This window comes from Melospiza melodia, chromosome 10 (genome assembly GCF_035770615.1).
Source record: "Melospiza melodia melodia isolate bMelMel2 chromosome 10, bMelMel2.pri, whole genome shotgun sequence".
NCBI lineage: Eukaryota > Metazoa > Chordata > Aves > Passeriformes > Passerellidae > Melospiza > Melospiza melodia.
In genome coordinates, this window is record NC_086203.1 from 12719563 (window position 1) to 12742280 (window position 22718).

A 22718-nucleotide genomic window follows, 5' to 3' on the forward strand; every position below is an offset into this window, starting at 1 on the left:
GTGTGTATTTGGGAATGCATGTGTTGTATTTAGGAATGCATGAGTTTTATTTGGAAATGCAGGAATTGTACTTGGGAATGCAGGAGTTTTATTTGGGAATGTGTGTGCTTTTATTTGGGAATGCATGTGTTGTATTTAGGAATGCATGAATTTTATTTGGGAATGCAGGAATTGTACTTGGGAATGCAGGAGTTTTATTTGGGAATGTGTGTTTTTTTATTTGGGAATGCATGTTTTGTATTTAGGAATCTATGAATTTTATTTGGGAATGCAGGAGTTGTATTTAGGAATGCAGGAGTTGTATTTGGGAATGCAGTTTTATTTGGGAATATTTGAGAATGCAGGAGTTTTATTTGGGAATATTTGGGAAGGCAGGAGTTGTATTTGGGAATGGGTGAGTTTTAATTTGGATTGCATGTGTTGTATTTAGGAATGCGTAGGTTTTATTTGGGAATGCAAGAGTTGTATTTGGGAATGCATGTATTTTATTTGGGAATGCATGAATTGTATTTGGAAATATTTGGGAATGTGTGATTTTTATTTAGGAATGCATAGGTTTTATTTGGGAATGCATTAATTTTATTTGGGGATGTGTGAGTTTTTATTTGGAAATGCATCTGTTTTATTTGGGAATATTTGGGAATGCAGTAGTATTTGGGAATGCATGAGTTTTTATTTGAGAATGCAGGAGTTTTTATTTGGGAATGCATGAATTTTATTTGGGAATCCAGGAGTTGTATTTGGGAATGCATGAATTTTATTTGGAAATATTTGGGAATGTGTGAGTTTTATTTAGGAATGCATGCATTGTACTTGGGAATGTGTGAGTTTTTATTTGGGAATGCATGTGTTTTATTTGGAAATATTTGGGAATCCATGAGTTTTATTTGGGAATGCATGACTTTGTATTTGGGAATGCACAAATTTTATTTGGGAGTGCATGAGTTGTATTTAGGAATGTATGTATTTTATTTGGGAATGCAGGAGTTTTATTTGGGAATGTATGAGTTGTATTTGGGAATGCAGTTGTTTTATTTGGGAATGCAGGAGTTGTATCTGGGAATGCACAAATTGTATTTAGGAATGCACAAATTGTATTTGGGAATGCAGGAATTGTATTTGGGAATGTCTGAGTTTTATTTGGGAATATTTGGGAATGCATGAGTTTGTATTTAAGAATGAACCAATTGTTTTTGGGAATGCCTGAGTTTTTATGTGGGAATAGCTGTGTTTTCACTGGGAATTCAGAGTGTGATTGGTTCAGGGAGGCCCAGCACCCCCAGCAGTGCCTGGGGACGTCCCCTGAGCCCCTCCTGTGGCCCTGTCCCAGCTCTCCCCACCCTCAGCAAGGGGCACAACACCAAAGGGAGAATTTGACTCTGGGGGATTTTAGTGGTTTTACCAGCCAGAAGCATTTGCTGTGTTGCTCAGAGCAGTGTTGTACCACTCATTCCCTTTTCCTAAAGCCAAGTCATTCTTTTTGATTATTTTATGCTGATTTCCATGTGCTGGAGTGGTTGTTCAGGATTTTTTGCTGGTTATTTTTGCTTTGCCATCTTGCACGTGGCATTTGTTTTGCTGCAGCAGTGCAAAGCTGAGCCATTTCTGTAGGCAGGAGCAGTTTCCTCATGTGCCAGACTCACTTTTATCCCTCCTGCAAGTGGAGAGACAAAGCAGAGAATTGAGCTGTGATGAGCTGCAGCACTGAGAAGTTAAACTGGCTCCTGTACCCAAGCTCTGCCTTCCCTGATCCCTCTCTGCTCTATTTTGAACCAGATTACAATCATTTTTTTGGGAAAACAGGATGTTGGGGCAAGGCCTTGCTAAGAGCACAGAGTAGGAATCATACAAAATAAAAAGTGTACTGAGAAAAATAAATCCTAGTTTGATAATTCCTTTTTTTGGGGATTTTTTTAACCTTAACATGTTGAATGAGATTTCATTTCTAATAAAACAGGTAGGAGAAGAATACCTTATTTGCAGCAGGACATGTTATTCAGCTGATATAGTTAGTGATTATTACTGAATTCTGAGTTTATCTCAATATTTTTATAAAAGTTTCTATATTCTATGCACACAGAACCATAGCAGAGGTTAAGGAACCCTTATTGGGTTCTCAAGGTGTTGGCATGTGCATTTCTGATATTATTACCTGTCTCTCTGCTCCCCACCTCCTGCATGTCCAAAATACTCTTCTGAAGAGAATTAAATTCATGCCTTTCTCAAAAACCACTTCTGAGAGGCACAAAATCCTCACCCCTACAGAAAATAATTACTCCCACATGTGAACTGTTTTCAGAAAAATCAAATTATTCTTCTGTTTTTCTTTATTTACTTTTTTCTACTTTGCTGCCAATGCAGTAAGAGGTAAAAAACCTCATTGCTGTTTTGGCCTGGCAAAAATGATGTTAAACTTCCCTGGAAAGCTCAGCTCTTTTATTTTACTGGCCTTGCTCTTACTCTGCCTAAAGTACCACCAAAGAAGGGAAATTTCTTCCTTTCTCACTGACTTTTTATGGGAGTAGGTGATTTTTTTGTGGGTAAAATTTTCAAGGAATTAAATTCCATCAGTTCTGTTAATCTTTTGAACTTACTACTTAATTTGCATTGAGTATAATGGACTCCTTGCATCATCAAATATATAGAATTTATTCCAATAGCTGTTTTATTTCCCTTCAGCCACCTGGAGAAACTGGGACATTTCTTTTCCCAGGGCTTTGTGTAAATGTCCATAGTAAACAACTCTGAAAAAAGAATTTTATGTTACACCTAAAGTACAGATGGAGGAGTTCTAATATCATGCAGCTGTGAATAGACATTTTGGGGAATTTGCATGTGCTGAGAATGACAGTGAAGTTAATTAAGTATTAAGTATTAATTAATTCACCTGCTGGAAAGGCAGGTGAGTTCCAACAAGAAAGGATTTGTGGTCCAGACAGGCTCAGAGTTCTTCATACTTATTGTACATGCCATGGGATTAGGATGCACTGTGGAATAGAGGTAGGGCTGGGAAAACTCAACTTCTGAATAAAAATTATAACACCCAGACAACAAAAACCTGGAAAATCTGCAAACCCCTTGTATGTGTGGCCACAGAATGAAACCAGCAGTTCATGTGTTGATATGGAGCTCAGGGAGGCTGACACAATCACTGTAAAATCACTGCAGAGTTTGGCTTTCACGCTTCCATTTTTCTGTTCACTGAAATAACAGGAACCTCAATGGAAATGCAATGGATTTTTAAAAATGGACTTTTATTTTTAATTTTTAATCAAAGAAACAGCTGGATATTTAGGGGCTTAATATGAATTGGATAGTTTGTGGGTTTAATTGCTGTGAAGTTGCAACAATCAGTGTAAAATTATTTTTAAGATTCACTTTTACACTGCCCTTTTTTTGTTCACGTACATAAGAACCATTGTGGAAATGTGATGTGGATTTTCATTTTTAATCAAAGAAACAGCTGAATATTTAGGGATTTAATATGAATTTGATGATTTATGGGTTCAATATGAATTGGATAGTTTATGGGTTTATTTGCCGTGAAGTTACAACAATCAGTGTAAAATTATTTTTAAGTTTTACTTTCTCACTTTTCCTTTCTCCTTTTTCTGTTCATGTACATAAGAACCACTGTGGAAATGTGATGTGGATTTTTATTTTTAATCAGAGAAACAGCTGAATATTTAGGGGTTAATATGAATTGGATAGTTTATGGGTTTAATTGCTGTGAAGTTGCAACAATCAGTGTAAAATTATTTTTAAGATTTGCTTTTACACTGCCCATTTTTCTGTTCATTACATAAGAACCGTTGTGGAAATGCGATGTGGATTTTAATTTTTAATTAAAGAAATAGCTGAATATTTAGAGGTTTAATATGAATTGGATAGTTTATGGGTTTATTTGCTGTGAAGTTGCAACAATCAGTGTAAAATTATTTTAAGACTTTCTTTCACACTGCCCATTTTCTGTTCACATACATAAGAACTTGTGGAAATGTGATGTAGATTTTTATTTTTAATCAAAGAAACAGCTGAATATTTAGGGATTTAATATGGATTTGATGATTTATGGGTTCAATATGAATTGGATAGTTTATGGGTTTAATTGCTGTGAAGTTGCAACAATCAGTGTAAAATTATTTTTAAGTTTTACTTTCTCACTTTTCCTTTCTCCTTTTTCTGTTCATGTACATAAGAACCACTGTGGAAATGTGATGTAGATTTTTATTTTTAATCCAAGAAACAGCAGAATATTTAGGGGTTAATATGAATTGGATAGTTTATGGGTTTAATTGCTGTGAAGTTGCCACAATCAGTGTAAAATTATTTTTAAGATTCACTTTTACACTGCCCATTTTCTGTTCACATACATAAGAACCGTTGTGGAAATGCGATGTGGATTTTCATTTTTAATTAAAGAAACAGCTGAATATTTAGAGGTTTAATATGAATTGTATAGTTTATGGTTTTAATTGCTGTGAGATTGCAACAGTTATTTTTAAGATTTACCTTCACACTGCCCATTTTCTGTTCACGTACATAAGAACCGCTGTGGAAACGCGATGTGGATTTTCACTTTTAATCCAAGAAACAGCAGAATACAACAAACAGAATTTGGTGGTTAACATGCAGAGGGTTGAATTGCTGCGCTGAGTGTGCCCCTGTGCTTGTGTCCCCCCAGAACCGTCCCTCTGTGATCACCTGTGCCTCTGCCAACAACCGCAACTGCAACCTGTCCCACTGCCCCATCGCCCACAGCGCCTGCGCCGGGGCTGCCTACAGGAGACCCTCCAGCTGTAAGTGCCTGCCTGGGCTTGCACAGGACAGGGGGCTGCTGAGGGGGGCAGGAGCCTCCCCTGAAATGGGAAATGTCAACCCCTTCCCTCTGAATTATCACAGTTTTGGAATTAAGGGGCTCTCATGCAGAGATGTGGGAGTAGGAGTAAGAGTTATTGAGTAGGGAAATTAAAATAAAATGCAGTGATACAAACCAGCAGTGCCAGAGTCAGAATAGGAACGGACTCTGTGGGTCAGGGAGGTGTCCCAGCCCCATCCCATGGGGGCTCAGCCCTCCTGCAGTGCCAGCTGTGGCTTTGGTGGAGCAGGGATCTGTGGTTCTGCTGCTCCAGGGATCCTGCACAAGGGGGAACTTTAACACTGAAGGTCTCAGGAGAGCTGCTCCAGTGGGCACGGGAACAGGGCTGGATGTTTCCAGAAAAGATCTGTTCCTGTCAGGTGAAGAGGTGTCTGTGCATGACACTTGGGTTTGTTTTAGGATCAATTCCTCCAAATTATTCTAGTTTTGAAATTAAGGGGCTCTCAGGCAGAGACATGGGAGTAGGAGTAACAGTTCTTGACTTGGGAAATTAAAGTAAAATGCAGTGATACAAACCAGCAGTGCCAGAGTCAGAGCCAGAGTCAGAATAGGAACTGACTCTGTGTGTCAGGGGGTGTCCCAGCCCCATCCCAGGGGGCTCAGCCCTCCTGCAGTGCCAGCTGTGGCTCTGCTGCAGCAGGGATCCTGCACAAGGGGGGAGTTTTCCTCTGCAGCTCCAGGGCTGCTGCAGATGGGCCTGGGCTCCCTCTGGCCATGCAGGGCAGCAGAAAGCTGCTCCTCTGGCAGTGCAGGGGGCAAAGGCTGCTGAGGTGTTCCTAATCTCTGATTCCATCTGGTTTGGAATGCTCGGCTCCTCCCCTGGGCGGAGCTTCTCCCCATGGGATGGTGGAATTTTATCAGCCCTGCAGGGACACTCGCTGGCCCATTAACAGAAAATATCTCCTGGAAGGAGGATGGGTTTGTGGGAGAGATAAAGAGAACTGCCCAATGAACAGAACTGTCCCATCTCCAAGAGCTGGCAATAGAACACACACCCCCAGCACACCTTGCCCTGCACCCCACGGCAGTGCCACCCTCCAGCCTGCCCTCACTGGGGTCCCAGCAGAGCAGAGTGGTGCCCACTGTGCCCACACTGACAGGGAGAAAAGGAGGTGAAATGATGGTCACCCCTTTGTCTGCTCCTGTGCCATAGCTGCAGGTACTGCTGCAGAACTAGGGAGGGAGAGGTGTTCTTTCTTCTTGCATGGAAAAGCTTATTTAAAAACAAAACAAAAACCAAGCACCCCACACAGACAAATTAGTCATTATGTTTATTTTAATCCAGCTGACAAACAGCAGCCAGGGCCAGCAGATCCCCCCACGCTGCTTTTTTAGGAGCTGTAGTTTCCCTGCTCTCTCAATGGCCAGGAGACTTTTGTGATTCAGCTGCACTCACAGAAATCTTTCCTGCAGCCACAAACACCCTCCCAAAGCCTGGGCCCTGCACCCTGCTCTGCATGGAGAACACAAAAACCTTTGGAGGGCAGTTGCTACAGCAACCCAAGCAGGGAGCTTTAGCTTTGTGCCTGGATGAAATCTGCTCAGGCAGCACTGGCTGGGAGAGCTGGGCTGTTCTGCTCCCTCTCACTGCACACAGGGCACAGGGCAGCTCAGCCCTTCCCCTGCAAGTCCTTTAGCTGCTGGGCAGAGCTTTAACTTGCAGGGCAGGATGTGTGCATGGAACAAAACCAGCATGATGGAGGCAGAAACCTAAAGCCCACAGCAGCATAATTATTAGTATGTTTTATAAATAGTAATTTTTTTATTTTTATAAAGATCAGTATTCTGTTGATAACTAGAACTGGGAGCTGAAGGAGCCCCTTAGACTCTTGGAGAAATCAATCGTTGAGGATCTCAGATGTTAAAATCTCACAAACTGGTGCTACTGGTCCCAGGATAGCAGCTCCAGTGGGCATGGGAACAGGGCTGGATGTTTCCAGAAAAGATCTGTTCCTGTCAGGTGAAGATGTGTCTGTGCATGACACTTGGGTTTATTTTAGGATCAATCAAGCAGCAAGGCTGTGCCATGGATCCTAACAGTTCCGTGTATTTTTGGAAAGACAGCTCTTATTAAGACACACAAATAGTGATTCTGAACTGCAAAATTGCAGTGCTCTGCTATTTAGTCTGAGGAATTACTACAGTTTTTGGTCAAAACCTGCCTTTTCAGGCTTTTGTAACAGTCTTAGAGCACTTACTGCAGTGCTCCTGATTCATTTAGCCCTGACTGCTCCCAGCACAAGTGTGTGGAGTGAGATGAAAGCCTGAGCCCACTTTTGGCATGCTGCAGTTTAGGGTGGGCTCTCCTCACACCTGACTGCCATCAGCAGGCTTGGGAGCTGATTTTAAACAACTCTTTACATCATTAACTCCATTTAAGCCTAAATATAAATTCTGTGTGATTGTTTTGGGAGAAGGTTTCCATAGAACTGGAGCTGTTAGTTGCCTGAGGGAGAAATACAATTGCATATAAATGCTCACAGAAACATAAAAGTATTTAATTTAATTGTTTTTTTTTTTCATTTTGACTCTTTCCTTCCCACCTCATTGCCCACTCCTAGGTCTGTAAGGGTGTGAGGAAGGTCATCTTAGTGATGGGGACTTGTAGTGACAGGGCATCAGGCTACAGGGGAGATGCTTGGGGGTTGGAGCCCCTGTGCTCTGCAGACAGCCTGGAGAGGAGAAGGCCCTGGGGAGAGCTCAGAGCCCTTCCAGATCCTGAAAAGGCTCCAGGAGAGCTGAGGAAGGACTGGGGACAAGGACCTGGGGTGCTGGGAGAAGGGGCATGGCTTCCTATGGCCCAGAGGGCAGGGATGGATGGGATATTGGGAGGGAATTGTTCCTGGGAGGGTGAAATGTGTAAAACTGGGGGGCTGAGGAGTTGGGTTGGTTTTTCCAACCAATATCAATTAAAAAACCAATATTGGTTTGGTTTTTCCTTCCAATATTCCATCCAACCCAGAGGGCAGGTTTGGATGGGATATGGGGGAAGGAATAGTTCCTGGGAGGGTGAGCAGGGATGGATGGGATATTGGGAGGGAATTGTTCCTGGGAAGGTGGGCAGGATTGGATGGGATATTGGGAAGGAATTGTTCCTGGGAGGGTGGGCAGGATTGGATGGGATATTGGGAAGGAATTGTTCCTGGGAGGGTGGGCAGGGATGGATGGGATATTGGGAGGGAATTGTTCCTGGGAGGGTGAGCAGGGATGGATGGGATATGGGGAGGGAATTGTTCCTGGGAAGGTGGGCAGGATTGGATGGGATATTGGGAAGGAATTGTTCCTGGGAGGGTGGACGGGGATGGATGGGATATTGGGAGGGAATTGTTCCTGAAGGGGTGGGCAGGCCCTGAGGGGAGGGTTGGGTGGGATATGGGGAAGGAATTCTTCCTGAGGGTGGGCAGGGTTGGGTGGGATATTGGGAAGGAATTGTTCCTGAGGGTGGGCAGGGTTGGGTGGGATATTGGGAAGGAATTGTTCCTGAGGGTGGGCAGGGTTGGGTGGGATATTGAGAAGGAATTGTTCCTGAGGGTGGGCAGGGTTGGGTGGGATATTGGGAAGGAATTGTTCCTGAGGGTGGGCAGGCCCTGGCAGCTGTGGCTGCCCCTGGATCCCTGGCAGTGCCCAAGGCCGGGTTGGATGGGCTTGGAGCAGCCTGGAACCCTAGGTGGTGTGGTTGGGGGTAGTTGAGGGTTGAGCTTTAAGGCCATTCCAAGATGTGTGAGACAAAGCAGGCTGGAAACGCAGATTGTGGGCGCAGCGCGGAGTCTGAAGCGCCCCCGTGTGCTGCTGTCCCCACAGCCACCGCTGCGTGCGACCCGGTGGTGGAGGAGCACTTCCGCAGGAGCCTGGGCAAGAACTACAAGGAGCCGGAGCCGGTGGCGAACTCGGTGTCCATCACGGGCTCGGTGGATGATCACTTTGCCAAAGCGCTGGGGGACACGTGGCTGCAGATCAAGGCTGCCAAGGACGCCGTGGGCGGCAGCCCCGAGGCGCGGCGGGGCCGGGCGTCGCCCTCCTCACACATGGTGAGCCACAGCCACTCGCCCTCCGTGGCCTCCTGAGGACAGAGCCCTTCCCGCCGGCGGCCGCGCGCTTTGACTGAGCTCGGAACAAGTGCTTCACTAGTGCTGGGGAGGGGAGGTCAGTGTGCAGCACACGGTTTTGTGTACTCGCTTCGTTGGTTTTTTGTTTTGTTTTTTTTTTTTTTTTTTTTTTTGTAAAAGGGTGCCGTTAAAGATGATAGCAGGAACTATTTCATAAAGATTCATACGATGTAGCATCCTTTTCTTCCTGCCTCAATTACCAAAGAAACCTCTGATGCAAATCTGCTGCCCCTTAAAAAAACAATGCACGCTAATCCACAAAAGCCATTACACTTAGTTGGTTGACCCAAGTGCTTTTTTTGCTTTTCTTAGCTTTTCTCAAGACTAGAATTTGTCTGGTTGGCTTACATTGCTTTTTTTTTTTTTTTTTTTTTTCCCTCTGTGAAGTAATTTTGTATGTATATACTTGAAAAGAACTGTCATGTATGATTTGCACTATTGGAGGAGGACTGAAGTTGCACAGCAACTTTCTGGAAGAGGCTAAATATTTTGAGGGCAAACTGCTGAAAAAAGGGTTTAAGGATGACATTTCTATCAGTTTGATTTTTTTCTTAGAGCAAAACAGCTTTGGAAGGGGAAGTCTCATACAGGTTATAGGTCTTTCTCTCTTTAGATTTCAGGTGCTTAGTGCTTGCAACTGGACTGCATAATTTACAGAACACGGGCATTTTTTCCTAAACACTGCAGTTTGTTAGAATAGAGCTGAGGTTGGAGGGTTCCATAGTGCTTAACGATGCATGTTTTATGAAAAATAGCTGGTATCTATTAATGTATAGACAGTAAGAATCATAATACTTATTAGCTTCTCTTCAGAATTAGTTTATTTTTGTCAGTAACAACCCTAGATATACTTACTGCTGGTACAGTTGTACTCTATGATATTTGTATTTGCTATTCACTTTAGTGGCAGCAGCACCGAGGGCAGCTCAGGACAGGCCTCGTGCAGCACTGCTGCTTCACAGGGATCTGCTTCCCAACCCCCAGGAACTGCTACCCTTACACATCCTGGCTGGACAACAGATTGTTACAGTTTGTGAAAGATGATCTTTCCCTTTGTTTCTTTCATTTTGGTTGGTTTTTGTTTTTTTTTTGAAGCCTATCCGTCAGCCTATGCCGAGTCGCAGCATACATTCCTCCAGTAGGTTTTATACAGGTATTACTGCATTTATTATCATTTGCTATATTAATAGCTACTAACTAGAAATTAGGCAGTAGAGGCAGGCATAAAACCACAGCTGTGCTAGTGCTAAGAGCTTCTCTTTCTTCTTGTTAAGTGTAACTACTCTCCCCAGTACATTCCATCTTCCCAGGACAGTTGCAGCCAGGGCTTGGTTTTTATGCTGGGCTCCCTGAAAGGATGGGCTCAGTGTAGGAAGTGAGAACTGGTTGGAAGATGAACTCCACGTGATGTATTATGGACTATGTTACAGTATTGGGTCCATTGTGGCTTTTATTTTATGCTTTTTTTTTTGGTTTGTTTTATTGTTTTTTTTTAAAGTTAAGCTATTTAATTTGGAAAAGGTGCGGGGTAGAAGGAGATCGGGAGATTGGCTCTTACTCTTGGTGAGAAGGTGGCTGCTCAATTTTCTGTAAAAAAATGAAAAAAAAAAAACACAAAAAAACCCCAACCCAACACCTAAGCCCCCCAATTTTACACATTTCACTACCATCTTACTGGGTAGTCAATGCTTCCTTGCTTTGGCATTCAGTACCCTACTCTCTGTAGGAAGATTGTTAAAAGAACACTTTTTTATATAGGTAACTTTAAGACCATCGTTACGCTGTGCGTAAAGAATGTACAGAGAAATTTGTAGGTATTTTTTGAGGAACAATTAATTTGTTAATGATATGTAGCTATTTAATTTTTCCCTTTTCCTTTATTGTAATCATTCTTTTTTTTTTTTTTTTCTTTTTTGTTCATTTGTTTGGAGAAAAAAGTTGATCTTTTTTTTTTTTTTTTGTTGTAGATTTGTCTGTAATACAGTAAAAAGTGCAGGAACACAGTTATTCTATGAGGACACTGCATTAGCATTAATAGCCACTCGTTTGTTATTGCTACAGGCTACTGAGCAGTATAACAGTCAATACTAATACTGTAGATGGACTCTGTGGAAAATGTGACTCCTCTATTTCTTTGTAAACACAAGATAATGTTTTTTTAAAGCTAATATTTTCAATAATAGCTGTTTTACAAGGTTACATTTACTTATCTGAGATAGGTAAATGGATTTGAGGGCAATAAAGTTTAATGTGCTATGTCCAGTAAAGCAAACACTGGGCACAACAATGGCACGAAAGCCAAAGGGTTGGGGGGAGGTGGAAGGACACTAAACTGAACTCACCATCATCTTCTTCACAGAGCCAGGTTATCTACAGGTCAGTTTGAAAGATTCTCTCTGTGTTTGTAAATCTGTAATATACCATTCTTTTGTGGCCTTGTTTCACCTGGAAAAAAAAAAAAAAAAAGGTTTGGCAGGCCATCTTTTTTTTTTGTACTTAAAAGTAGCCTTAAAGAACAATAAAGTGCTCTTAAATCACAGGTGTGTTCCTAAGCCTCTGTATTGCCTGCTGAGACAGGAATTGGTGTGTGTGAGGCAGAAGCAAACCTCTGGCCATGTCTTGTCTTCCTTCCAAGCATCCCTACCTTTTTTAGGACCATAATAACCCCAAGGAAATCCTTTACAGCAATAAAAACCCTGCTGCTGCATTTCTGTTCCTGAAAACACCAATTTTGTGGCATTTTGTTTGTCCCTCAACTTCTTCAGGGAATCTCTCTCTGGTGAAAGCAGCTGAATTTCAAATCTTGACATCCACCATGCTCTGCTCCAGGTGAGTGACATTCCCATGGCACTGGAGGTGGTTAATTCTCAAAAAGTGGTTGTAATCACCTGGACAGGGACTGGTTTGGAAAACACCAGCTGGTGCTGCATTTCTGTTCCTGGAAACACCAATTTTGTGGCATTTTGTTTGTCCCTCAACTTCTTCAGGGAATCCCTCCCTGGTGAAAGCAGCTGAATTTCAAATCTTGACATCCACTGTCCTCTGGTTCATCCACTGTCCTCTAGTCCAGGTGAGCATTCCAATGGCACTGGAGATGGTTAATTCTCAAAAAATGCTTCTAATTACCTGAGTTTGAGAAAGCCCTGCAAGCCAGGCAAGAAAGGAGCTCCAAAATGAAAAAAAAAGCCCTAAAAGGAAGGAGACACAAAGCTCCTGTTGGCTCAGCAGGTTTGGGAACATGGCTCAGGGTGAGGGAGATGCCATGAGAACACTTCAGCAGGGTTGGTGGAACACATCTGGAGCATTTCCCTGCTGAAGAGCCCTGGGAGGGTGTGGGAGGCAGACCAAGGACACCCCCCAGGCCTCCAGGGAAAGGGAAAATGTCCCTGCACCCAAAATCTGGGGGCTCCATGACACAGGCCAGGCTCATTGCTGGCTCCCAGGTCAGTAACTCACAGCAGACTCCATTTCCTGCATGAATAAAGGGTTTTTCCAGCTGGCACCGTGGAGGAACCACCAGACACTTCAGTATTCCATCAAATGTCTCGGTGTTTGTGGTGGCATCTTCTGGGAGCTGAATGAGAGGCACCTTTGCTGATTGCAGCCCAACCATTTCCGTGTTGGGTTGAAATCCGGGAGTCAGAAAGCAGAGCTGGCAGCACAAACACCCTCAGGGATGCCCAGCTCGGGCAGTGCCCTCTCCTGAGGGTGCTCTGGGTGCATTTCAGGCTGGGCTGGGTGTGGAAATCACCTGTGCAGGCAAAGGCATCCAGTGCTGGTGTGCCCTGGAGTGGTGGCACAGGTGCCAGCCCTGGCTGTGCCCAGTGACACTGAGTGCCCACAGTGAGTCCTGGGCTGCCCACCTGGGCTGAGGGCACCTCAGTGTCCTGGCAGTGGCACTGGGGTGGCACTCAGGAGCCTGGCAGTGGCACTCAGGACCTGGCAGTGGCACTGGGGTGGCACTCAGGAACCTGGCAGTGGCACTCAGGGGCCTGGCAGTGGCACTGGGGTGGCACTCAGGGGCCTGGCAGTGGCACTCAGTGGCACTGGGGTGGCACTCAGGAACCTGGCAGTGGCACTGGGGTGGCACTCAGTGGCACTGGGGTGGCACACAGGACCTGGCAGTGGCACTCAGGGGCCTGGCACTGGCACTCAGTGGCACTGGGGTGGCACTCAGGACCTGGCAGTGGCACTGAGGTGGCACTCAGGACCTGGCAGTGGCCCTGCTCAGGCTCCCCATCAATGGAGACTCCTGCAGTGTCCCAGCAGTGCCACCAGCTCCTGTTCTCAGTGTGCCACCCCCAGCAGCCCTTCCAGTGTCATTTCCAGTGCCATTGGTGCTCTCCCCAGGGTGGCACCTTGGCCCAGGGCTGCTCACACACCTTTAGATCCTTCTAGAAATCCCAAGCCCTCTGCCTGCTCCCAATCCCTGTCCCAGCCCCAGGTGTGCTCCCAGTCTCTGCTCCCTGGGCACACAGGGATTCCACAGCTGGATCACAAGGTAGGATAAAGCACATTTATCCCTGAGCAGCTCTTGATAGAAGTTATATCCATTTAATAATTATATCCACTTAATTATATCCATTAATAATTGTTTTCACCTCTTTTGAAATGGGAGCATTCTGCCCCTCTCTGCAACAGCTGCTTGCTTGGGTCTAAGAGGGCCAAAATCATGTAAATGTGGATTTTTAGGCTGCAGTGGGACCAGTGGCCAGCAGGAGCCCATTCCCAGCACATTCCCAGCTCCTGAGCTGCCCTTCCCTGTGGTGGGCACTGTCCCCATCCCAGGGAGCAGCACCAGAGAGGGAATTCTCCTTTGGGAAGGGTCGGGAGCCCAGTTCAGCCAGCAAGGGCAGCTTCAGGGCTTTGGAGCTGCTGATTGCTGTGGCACTGGGACATCCAGAGCCAGGGATGTTCCTCTCTGCTGGGAATGATTGCTGTGGCACTGGGACATCCAGAGCCAGGGATGTTCCTCTCTGCTGGGAATGATTGCTGTGGCACTGGGACATCCAGAGCCAGGGATGTTCCTCTCTGCTGGGAATGATTGCTGTGGCACTGGGACATCCACAGCCAGGGATGTTCCTCTCTGCTGGGAATGATTGCTGTGGCACTGGGACATCCACAGCCAGGGATGTTCCTCTCTGCTGGGAATGATTGCTGTGGCACTGGGACATCCACAGCCAGGGGTGTTCCTCTCTGCTGGGAATGATTGCTGTGGCACTGGGACATCCACAGCCAGGGGTGTTCCTCTCTGCTGGGAATGATTGCTGTGGCACTGGGACATCCACAGCCAGGGGTGTTCCTCTCTGCTGGGAATGCTGGCATGGCATCAGTTCCACCTGGATATTCCCCCTGCAATGCATTGGGAAAAACCAGGATTTCTTTTTCCACAGGCTCATTTCCCACCGTGACAAAGCAGTTCCTGCCTCCTCTCACTGCAGGCACACGAGACCCTCTCAGTCTTTCCTTGCTCAGCCAGTTTCACTGCTCACATTTTACATAAATTTCACATTTTATTTTGCTAAGCAGCAGCTTTCTGAAACGCCAGGGAGAACATCTGCCTTCTCTCCATCACAGGGAGGCACAAAGGCATGTGTCAACACCAAGCCCTGCTACATTTCAGAGCCAAAAAATCTGCTTATCTCCCAAGTGTTCGCTCACTCTGGGGAAATTCTCTGCACACAGAGCCCCTCTGAGAGCCTCTGCTCCTGGGGAACCAAAGTTACCTTTTCTAATGCAGGAAAACACAAAGCTCTCATCTGCAGCTTCCTGAAAACAGCAAAATACTCTGGCTTGTGTTAATGACATCTGGCTGGTGTGTTAAAATATAAACAATGTGTTTATATTTTATTATATTATATATTTGTTAAAATATAAACAATGTACCACCAGGGTTGGAGTAGTTCTAGGGAGTTAAAAGTACAGGATTGTTTTTGCTTTCAGAGGAAAAAATTCAACACATTTAAAAAATAATATTTCCCAAGAAATATAATATAATATAATATAATATAATATAATATAATATAATATAATATAATATAATATAATATAATATAATATAATATAATATAATATAATATAATATAATATAATATAATATAATATAATATAATATAATATGATATGATATGATATGATATAATTAATATAATGTAATTAATATAATATAATATAATTAATATAATTATATTTCCCTGCTCTCACTGCCACACTGCAATATTCACTTACCTGGTTTTTTAGTGGGGGAAATAGAGATGAAAATAGTGGGAAGAACTAACAATACTCACACATCAAAGCAAGGGCTTTTCCTTTTCCTTTTCCCTTCCAAGGGGTGAGTTCTTGGGCTCCTGCTAAGAAAATCCTACAGAAAATCTCAGTTTATCAATTTCCCCAGAGGAAAGTGTGGGTGGCTTCAAACAGCCCCCCAGGGAACAAAGGCTTTTCTCCTGATTTCCCTGACATACCTGGGCTGAGCTTGATGCAATTTTTCAATTTTTACTGCCCTGTCCCATTCCATGCCCCGACACAAACACACCTCAAATCAGAGCTGCTGAAAACAAAGTCACCCTCTGCTGTGAAGCTTTTCACCTTAATTATTCCAACCTTTTGGCACTCGTCTCTCCTTCCCAGTGGCTCTCATACCTCCCTCAGGAATTGGAAAATCAAGATTGAAAGAGGTCATTTGTTAACCTGCAGGTCCCATGAATAAAGTAACAGCAATGACCAGCAGACCTGATTGTTAAATGCAAGCAATATTCTCATTTTTCCCTAGAACTCAGCACATTAATACCCAGGTACATAAAAAAGAGGAAGCCCCAAGGATACATCAGGAAAGTGCCCAGAGGAAAACAATATCTGAAAGCACTGCAGAAATTTTCTTTGCTCTGATCAAGATGTGACAGGCTAAGGACAGGGTTCAGAATCAACCCCAGAAGGGTAAAATGCACTTCAGCTTTTAAAAATGTTGCATAAATTGTCCTATTTCAGAGCACTTTGTTGTGCTCCCCTCCTCTGACAGCTAATTCAGCCTCCAGTCCCTGGTCTGATCAAAGTAATTAATGGAATTAACTCAAACATGGAGTTTTCAGGTGGGAAAATGAAGAAAATAAAAACCAAGAACTGCAAAGCCACCATTGAAAACAATCCCAGGGCTGGTTTGAAAGATTTTCACCAGATTTCCTCACAACAGAAAATAATGCTTTGGTTGCTGCCAGGCTGACAAATGCAGGCTGTGAGTCAAGCTCTGACCTTTGAGGATGATGCAAAATCAGCAGCAGTAAATCAGATCCTGCCTTTGCTGACACGTCTGTACCTCCGAGTGGTGATTAATCCAACAAATAAACAATTTCTGCCTGGAAATGCAGGAAGAGGAGTGTGGGATTCTCCTCCTGCTCTGCCCTGTGGCAGCTGGTGCAGTTTTGGTCCCAGCAATTCTCACAGGAAATGTGAATTTCACTGGGGCAGAGGCTGAGGATCAAACCCAATGCAGATCCACCCATCGGGGATCATTACAGACAAAGGGGAGGCAGGAAATATTCTCTGTTTAGAGGAAAATGTGGCTGCTTTTAGCACTGCCCCATGGCAGATTCATCTCCTCCCCATTCTGGGACACATCCCCAAACAAATCCCATGGATTTCCCTAAGAGAAATGTCCATTTTACCATTTTACCATTTGACCATTTGACCATTTGACCCTTTTACCAGCACAGCTAAATCAGCTCACACATCACTCTGCACTATGGAGACTTCTTTACACAACTCCCCAGCCATCCAAAAATTGGGTTTTTTGCCTTTTTAATGCTAAAGAAAGATACAGAGCATTGCTTTTATATTATATTATATTATATTATATCGCTTGCACAAATCTCCACTGCTCCGTGGCTGCTTGTCCTGCACAGAACCAGGGACAACAAACAGAGCAACATCAAAGTGCTGCAGGGCCTGAAAAGCTTTTTTACCATCAGATATTTGGGATATAACTCATGTGATCAATTCTAGAAGATATCTCACAACTGTTTTGTGCACTCCCAACACTCAGAAAATATTTCGCTCCAATATTTCACTCCAATTTTTCACTCCAATTTTTCACTCCAATTTTTCACTCCAGTTTTTCACTCCAGTTTTTCACTCCAATATTTCACTCCAATTTTTCAGGAGCAAAATGGAAATCAAGTTATTCTGAATGCTGACATTTGGAGTTAATTCTGTTCTTGAGGCATTTAGCTTCACATTTTCAAGCCTTTTTTTGACACGGCCACAAAACAGATGGGTTCGTTTTGAAATGGAAGAAAAAAAAAAAGAAAACAGATCCTTGGGAATTGGAGGAGCACAAAAGAACAAAACCCCAGCTCTGGGAGAGCAGCAGCATTCTGAGAGTTGGGAAAGCTGCAGTTTCCCCAGGCTGGTGAAAAGCAAAGCTTCTCCCCTCAGGAAACCTGCACTGCTGAGCTCTGCATCCCAAAGTGGGAACAGCTCCAGCCCAACCTCAAACCCAAACAGAGCCTGGATGGGGACGGGGATTGGGAGCCCAGGGATTGCTCACTGAGCTCCAAATTCACAAATGAACCCTCCAGAACGGCGTTTATTGACTCAGCTCAGGGCTGGCCACTCTGCTCAAGCAAATCTGTGGCTTTAATTTCTCTGTAGGTACAAATTCAGAAGATTCCTGTCCTTTTAGAGAGCACCAGAGCTGGGTAACAAGAAAGAAATTGCATTTCATTTCTGCTCAGAGGAGCTGAGAGCTGCCTGGGACTCTCCAAAGCCTCACAGCCACTGCTCCTGTAGCTCCACAAAATCTGGAAACCCCAAAAGAAAAATAAAATTGATGCTGAGGATCAGGAGAGCTGCCCAGAGACAAACAGACAAAGGGATGTGCCAGGGCTGGGGGATGAGCTGGAGCTCCACAAGGAAAGCTCCAAACTGGGCTCCTTCCAGCTGCTTTTCCTGCCTCTCCTCCAGGTTCCTCCTCTTCTCCTGCACCTCCACATCTTCCACATAGAGCTGGAACAAGGGAGGGAAGGAGAACATGAACATGGAATGACAAAAATAATTGCTGGAGTTTCACTGCAGCAGAGATTTGGGGCAGTGGGTGAGGCTTTCAAAGGATTTCTCAGCTCGTTTGCTCTTCTCCCATAATGGAAGTTTTGTATTTTTTTTTTTTTTAGTGAAAAGTTTAACTGGTGAAAAGCCAATGACAACATTGGGAAGGTTTGTAAAACACAAAAATATCAGTAACACCCCTGTAGAGCCCAACAAATTACAGGTCATGGCAACTAATTTACACTTTGTACTGAGTTCACTCAGGAAGGGAACAAACCCCCTTTTTTCCTCTCCTCTGGTGTATATTTATAATATAGGTTCAGCATGAAGAAATGCTTGTTAATTAAGAATTATTTTAAAAAAACCCAAGCCAAATTATTTGTTTCTGAATTCTGTTCCATTACCAAAGTCAAGGCACCAAATGGATCCAAAGCTTTGGTTCCTGGGGACAGAAATTGCAATGCCAGCCGGGCCTGGGAGGGCTCAGCCTCCATTCCCTGCCCTCTCAGCCTGGGTTTCTGAGCTCCTGCACCCCAATTCCAGCTGAGTGTGGATCCCAATCCCCTTGGGATCACTGGGACAGAGCCAAACTCCTGCACTGAGATGGGGAACAAACACCACGAGCCTCAAAACCAGAAACTCCCTTTAAACAAGATCATGAAATGACATTTCCCTTTAAAAAGAGCATTAAATGACATTTCCCGTCCTGATGTTTGTATTCCATGAGAACAGCAAAGCTCTTTGGGGACTCCATTTCAGCTGATTTGTCCCACAGAGCCCAGAACACACCTGCAGGGAAAAACCAAACTCAGAGAGCAATGACAAGGTAAGAGCAGCTTTATTTATTTATTTATTCCTCTTTCGCACACAGAACTTTTAAAAACACACGCTTGGGGGAAGATTGTCTTGACATTTGACATCAGACTTCTCTCAGAACTCTGAAACCCAGTTTAAGACATGATCAAGGAGCATCCCAAGCTGGGCATCCAAAACTGAGGCCGATGAATTCCAGTAACTCTGGAGCAGTTGTCCCAGTGCAGCTGCAAGGCAGCAGCAGAGTGAGGGGGAGGCAGAGCTGCATCAGCCCCACAATCTGCATTATTTATCCTCTTGCCCAGTGCCTCCGTGAGCTTGGGCTTGCTGTGCCCAGCCCTCTGAAGCTGCTCAGGCTCTCAGGGTTTTCCTGCCTCTCACAGCCCAGGCAGCTCTGGACAGACAAAGAATCTCCGGTGGCAGCCACGGAGAGGACAGAGGTGCTTTAAACAGCAGTGTTTTCAAAAAAACCTCAGTAATTCATGACATTGCACTCCAAACTGTGACACCTTGGCTTAGAAAATGTCTGAATTCACCCTCAGCTAAAGGAAGGGAATAACTGAGAGCAGAGCTTTGGTCATGCTGTGAATTGTGCTGTGCTGCACGTCCCCACGTCCTGAGTGTCACCCCCTGTGACATTTCAGTCCCATTCTTCTCCAGTATCTGACATCCACAGGTATTTTGTTATTCTCTGCTCCCACAGGAATTTTAGGAGTTGCTATCTTGAAGTTGTTATCTCACTGAATCTCTTAATGACATTTCCAAATACCATCCACAGGAAAAGGAATGAGCAGATCCCATCGTGGCTGGGAGTGGGACCAGGATCTGTCCAGCCCCAGGGCAAAGCTGGGACTGCTCCATCCCTGCCTTGAAAATCAGGGCTAAAAAACCCCTGGCTTAAGTTTGTGGTGTTGCTAAAGACTGAGTTCATAGGGCAGAATTTACAGCTCAGTCCTCCCAACTACTGCCCCAGAAAACATCACAAATAGGGCCTAAATGCATGCAGGAGACACGCAACTGCAAATGTTTTAATTAGAGGAAAAATGCCTTTTTGTAGGTAAATAGTGGTGATGTTATCACATTCACACCACCTGCATCTCAGTGTCCCCAGCTTGGTGCCAGAAATGAGAAATCACTCATGGGATGTAGAAATAGGATCAATCCTCTGGGTGGGACTTCAGTGAGAGCTTTATGTTAAAAGGAATTTATAAGGTAATTTAGAAAATAAAGGACCCAAGCAGCAGGACTCAACAGCAACTTTAAGAAGGTGAGAAAAAAATGTATTAAAAAATGTATTAAAAAAAATCTGAAAAAGTAGAAAGAGATGCAGAAGAGATCCTTTTTAAAAAGAAATTTGGCCTAATGTGTTAATTCATAATAGAGCCAGAGTCTGGCATCACTGGCAGAAAGCCCATGACCCAGAGCAGCCCTGACCCCATTTCCCTTTGAGTTCTGCTTCAAATGCCAGCACAGGGGCTCTGCCTGGGGGCTCCCCCAAAGGCTGCAGGGCTCTGCCAGCCCCCAAAGCTGCTGCTGCCCCAGGCAAGGGCCGAGCACAGGAGCAGCTGGGTGATGGGCTGGCACTCTCACACATCCCTGCCATGGGCAGCACCCCTGCCCTGCCTCCTCTGCAGCTCCTGCTGCGTCTGCATTTCCGTGCACCGAGAAAAGCAAGACGCAACCTCCCAAGAAATTTCTGGGATTCACATTCTCCGAGTCTCAGAGGAAGAAAATTCTTATATCATTTACTGCTCTGTTGTTCACAAGCAGAGTGCATTGTGTAAGGTTTTCTGTCTGAAGGGAATTAATAATTAGATTCTGGTGTGAGTGTTGTGGTTCATTGGGCAATTGAATCCATCTAAGCCAAGGTGTCACTTCCCAAGAATATTCCTGGGATTCACATTCTCTGAACGTGAGAGAAAGGAAAATGATTTCTCATTTGCTGCTTCTATGTTGTTCACAAGTGCATTGCATTGTGGAAGATTCTTTACCTGAAGGGAAATAAATAATAATAATTAGATTATTAGATTAGAATCTAATAATTAGATTCTGGTGTGAGTGTTTTGATTCACTGACCAATTAAATCCAGGTGTGTGTGTGTGTCAGGACTGTGGGCTGACTGTCACACAATTCTGTGCAGTGCAGTGCTTGGCAGATTCAGTGTAGATGTAATATAATGTAATTTAATATGGAATAATACAGTATAATGAAGTAATTAATTAGCCTTCTGATAGGATGGAGTCAGATGCATCATTCCTCCCTGACATCAGGCAGAAATATCATCAATACTCCTGTTGCAGTGGCAGTGACAGTGTCACAGAGACAGTGTCACAGTGACAGTGACACAGTGACAGTGACACAGTGACAGTGACAGTGACACAGTGAAAATGACAGTGACAGTGGCAGTGACAGTGACACAGTGACAGTGACACAGACACAGTGACACAGTGGCAGTGACAGTGACACAGTGACACAGTGACACAGACACAGTGACAGTGACAGTGACAGTGACAGTGACACAGTGGCAGTGACAGTGACACAGTGGCAGTGACACAATGGCAGTGACACAGTGGCAGTGACAATGACACAGTGACAGTGACACAGACACAGTGACACAGTGGCAGTGACAGTGACACAGTGACACAGACACAGTGACAGTGACAGTGACAGTGACACAGTGGCAGTGACAGTGACACAGTGGCAGTGACACAGTGACAGTGACACAGTGACAGTGACAGTGACCCAGTGACACAGTGGCAGTGACAGTGACACAGTGACACAGACACAGTGACAGTGACACAGTGACAGTGACACAGACACAGTGACACAGTGGCAGTGACAGTGACACAGTGACACAGACACAGTGACAGTGACAGTGACAGTGACAGTGACACAGTGGCAGTGACAGTGACACAGTGGCAGTGACACAGTGACAGTGACACAGTGACAGTGACAGTGACCCAGTGACACAGTGGCAGTGACAGTGACACAGTGACAGTGGCAGTGACAATGACAGTGGCAGTGACACAGTGACAGTGACACAGTGACAGTGACACAGTGGCAGTGACAGTGACACAGTGACAGTGGCAGTGACAATGACAGTGACAGTGACACAGTGACAGTGACACAGTGACAGTGACAGTGACAGTGACACAGTGACACAGTGACAGTGACAGTGACAGTGGCAGTGACACAGTGACAGTGACACAGTTACACAGTGACAGTGACACAGTGACAGTGACACAGTGACACAGTGACAGTGACACAGTTACACAGTGACAGTGACAGTGACACAGTGACAGTGACACAGTGACACAGTGACAGTGACACAGTGACAGTGACACAGTGACAGTGACACAGAGCAGAGCTGGCAGTGCCGGAGCAGAGCCAGGCCCCCGTGCAGGGAAGCAGCAGCTCCAGGGACGCTGTGGTGTCAGGGCGTTTAACGTGGCCTGACTCACAGGCTCCTGAGGAAGTGGCAACACCTACGGAACTGCTGGAGAAAAGGCAGCCCTGGGAGCACAGAATGAAAATAAAAACACTCCCAGACAAAGGAAAAACCTCAAGGAAAATCGTGCCTGCTGTGGAGAATCCCTCCCTGCTAACGTGGGGGAAGTCTGCCACTGGAAATGGAGATGGATGGGAATGGAGATGAAGGTGGGAATGGAAATGAACTGTACATTCCAGTACTTTATTCACCAAAAGAATAATAAAGTACTGGAATGCTCTTCCCAGGCAGGCGGTGGAATCACCATCTCTGGATGTGTTTAAAAAAGCCTGGACACTGCACTTGGTGCTACACTATAGCTGAGGTGTTAGGGCATGGGTTGGACTCGATGATCTTAGAGGTCTCCTCCAACCTCATCATTCTGGGATTCTGT

General features: G+C 44.8%; 1 protein-coding gene across 2 annotated transcripts in view; it reads left to right on the plus strand.

The window, feature by feature from the left end:
• Positions 1 to 11522, plus strand: part of VGLL4 (vestigial like family member 4) — a 105600-nt gene extending 94078 nt beyond the window's left edge. For both annotated transcript variants that reach the window (XM_063164408.1, XM_063164407.1), the window contains 2 exons: positions 4685 to 4799; positions 8681 to 11522. In XM_063164408.1, coding sequence (XP_063020478.1) covers positions 4685 to 4799; positions 8681 to 8943 — 378 coding nt within the window. In that variant the 3' untranslated portion in view covers positions 8944 to 11522. The remainder of the gene's footprint in view (positions 1 to 4684; positions 4800 to 8680) is intronic.
• Positions 11523 to 22718: the final 11196 nt, after the last annotated feature.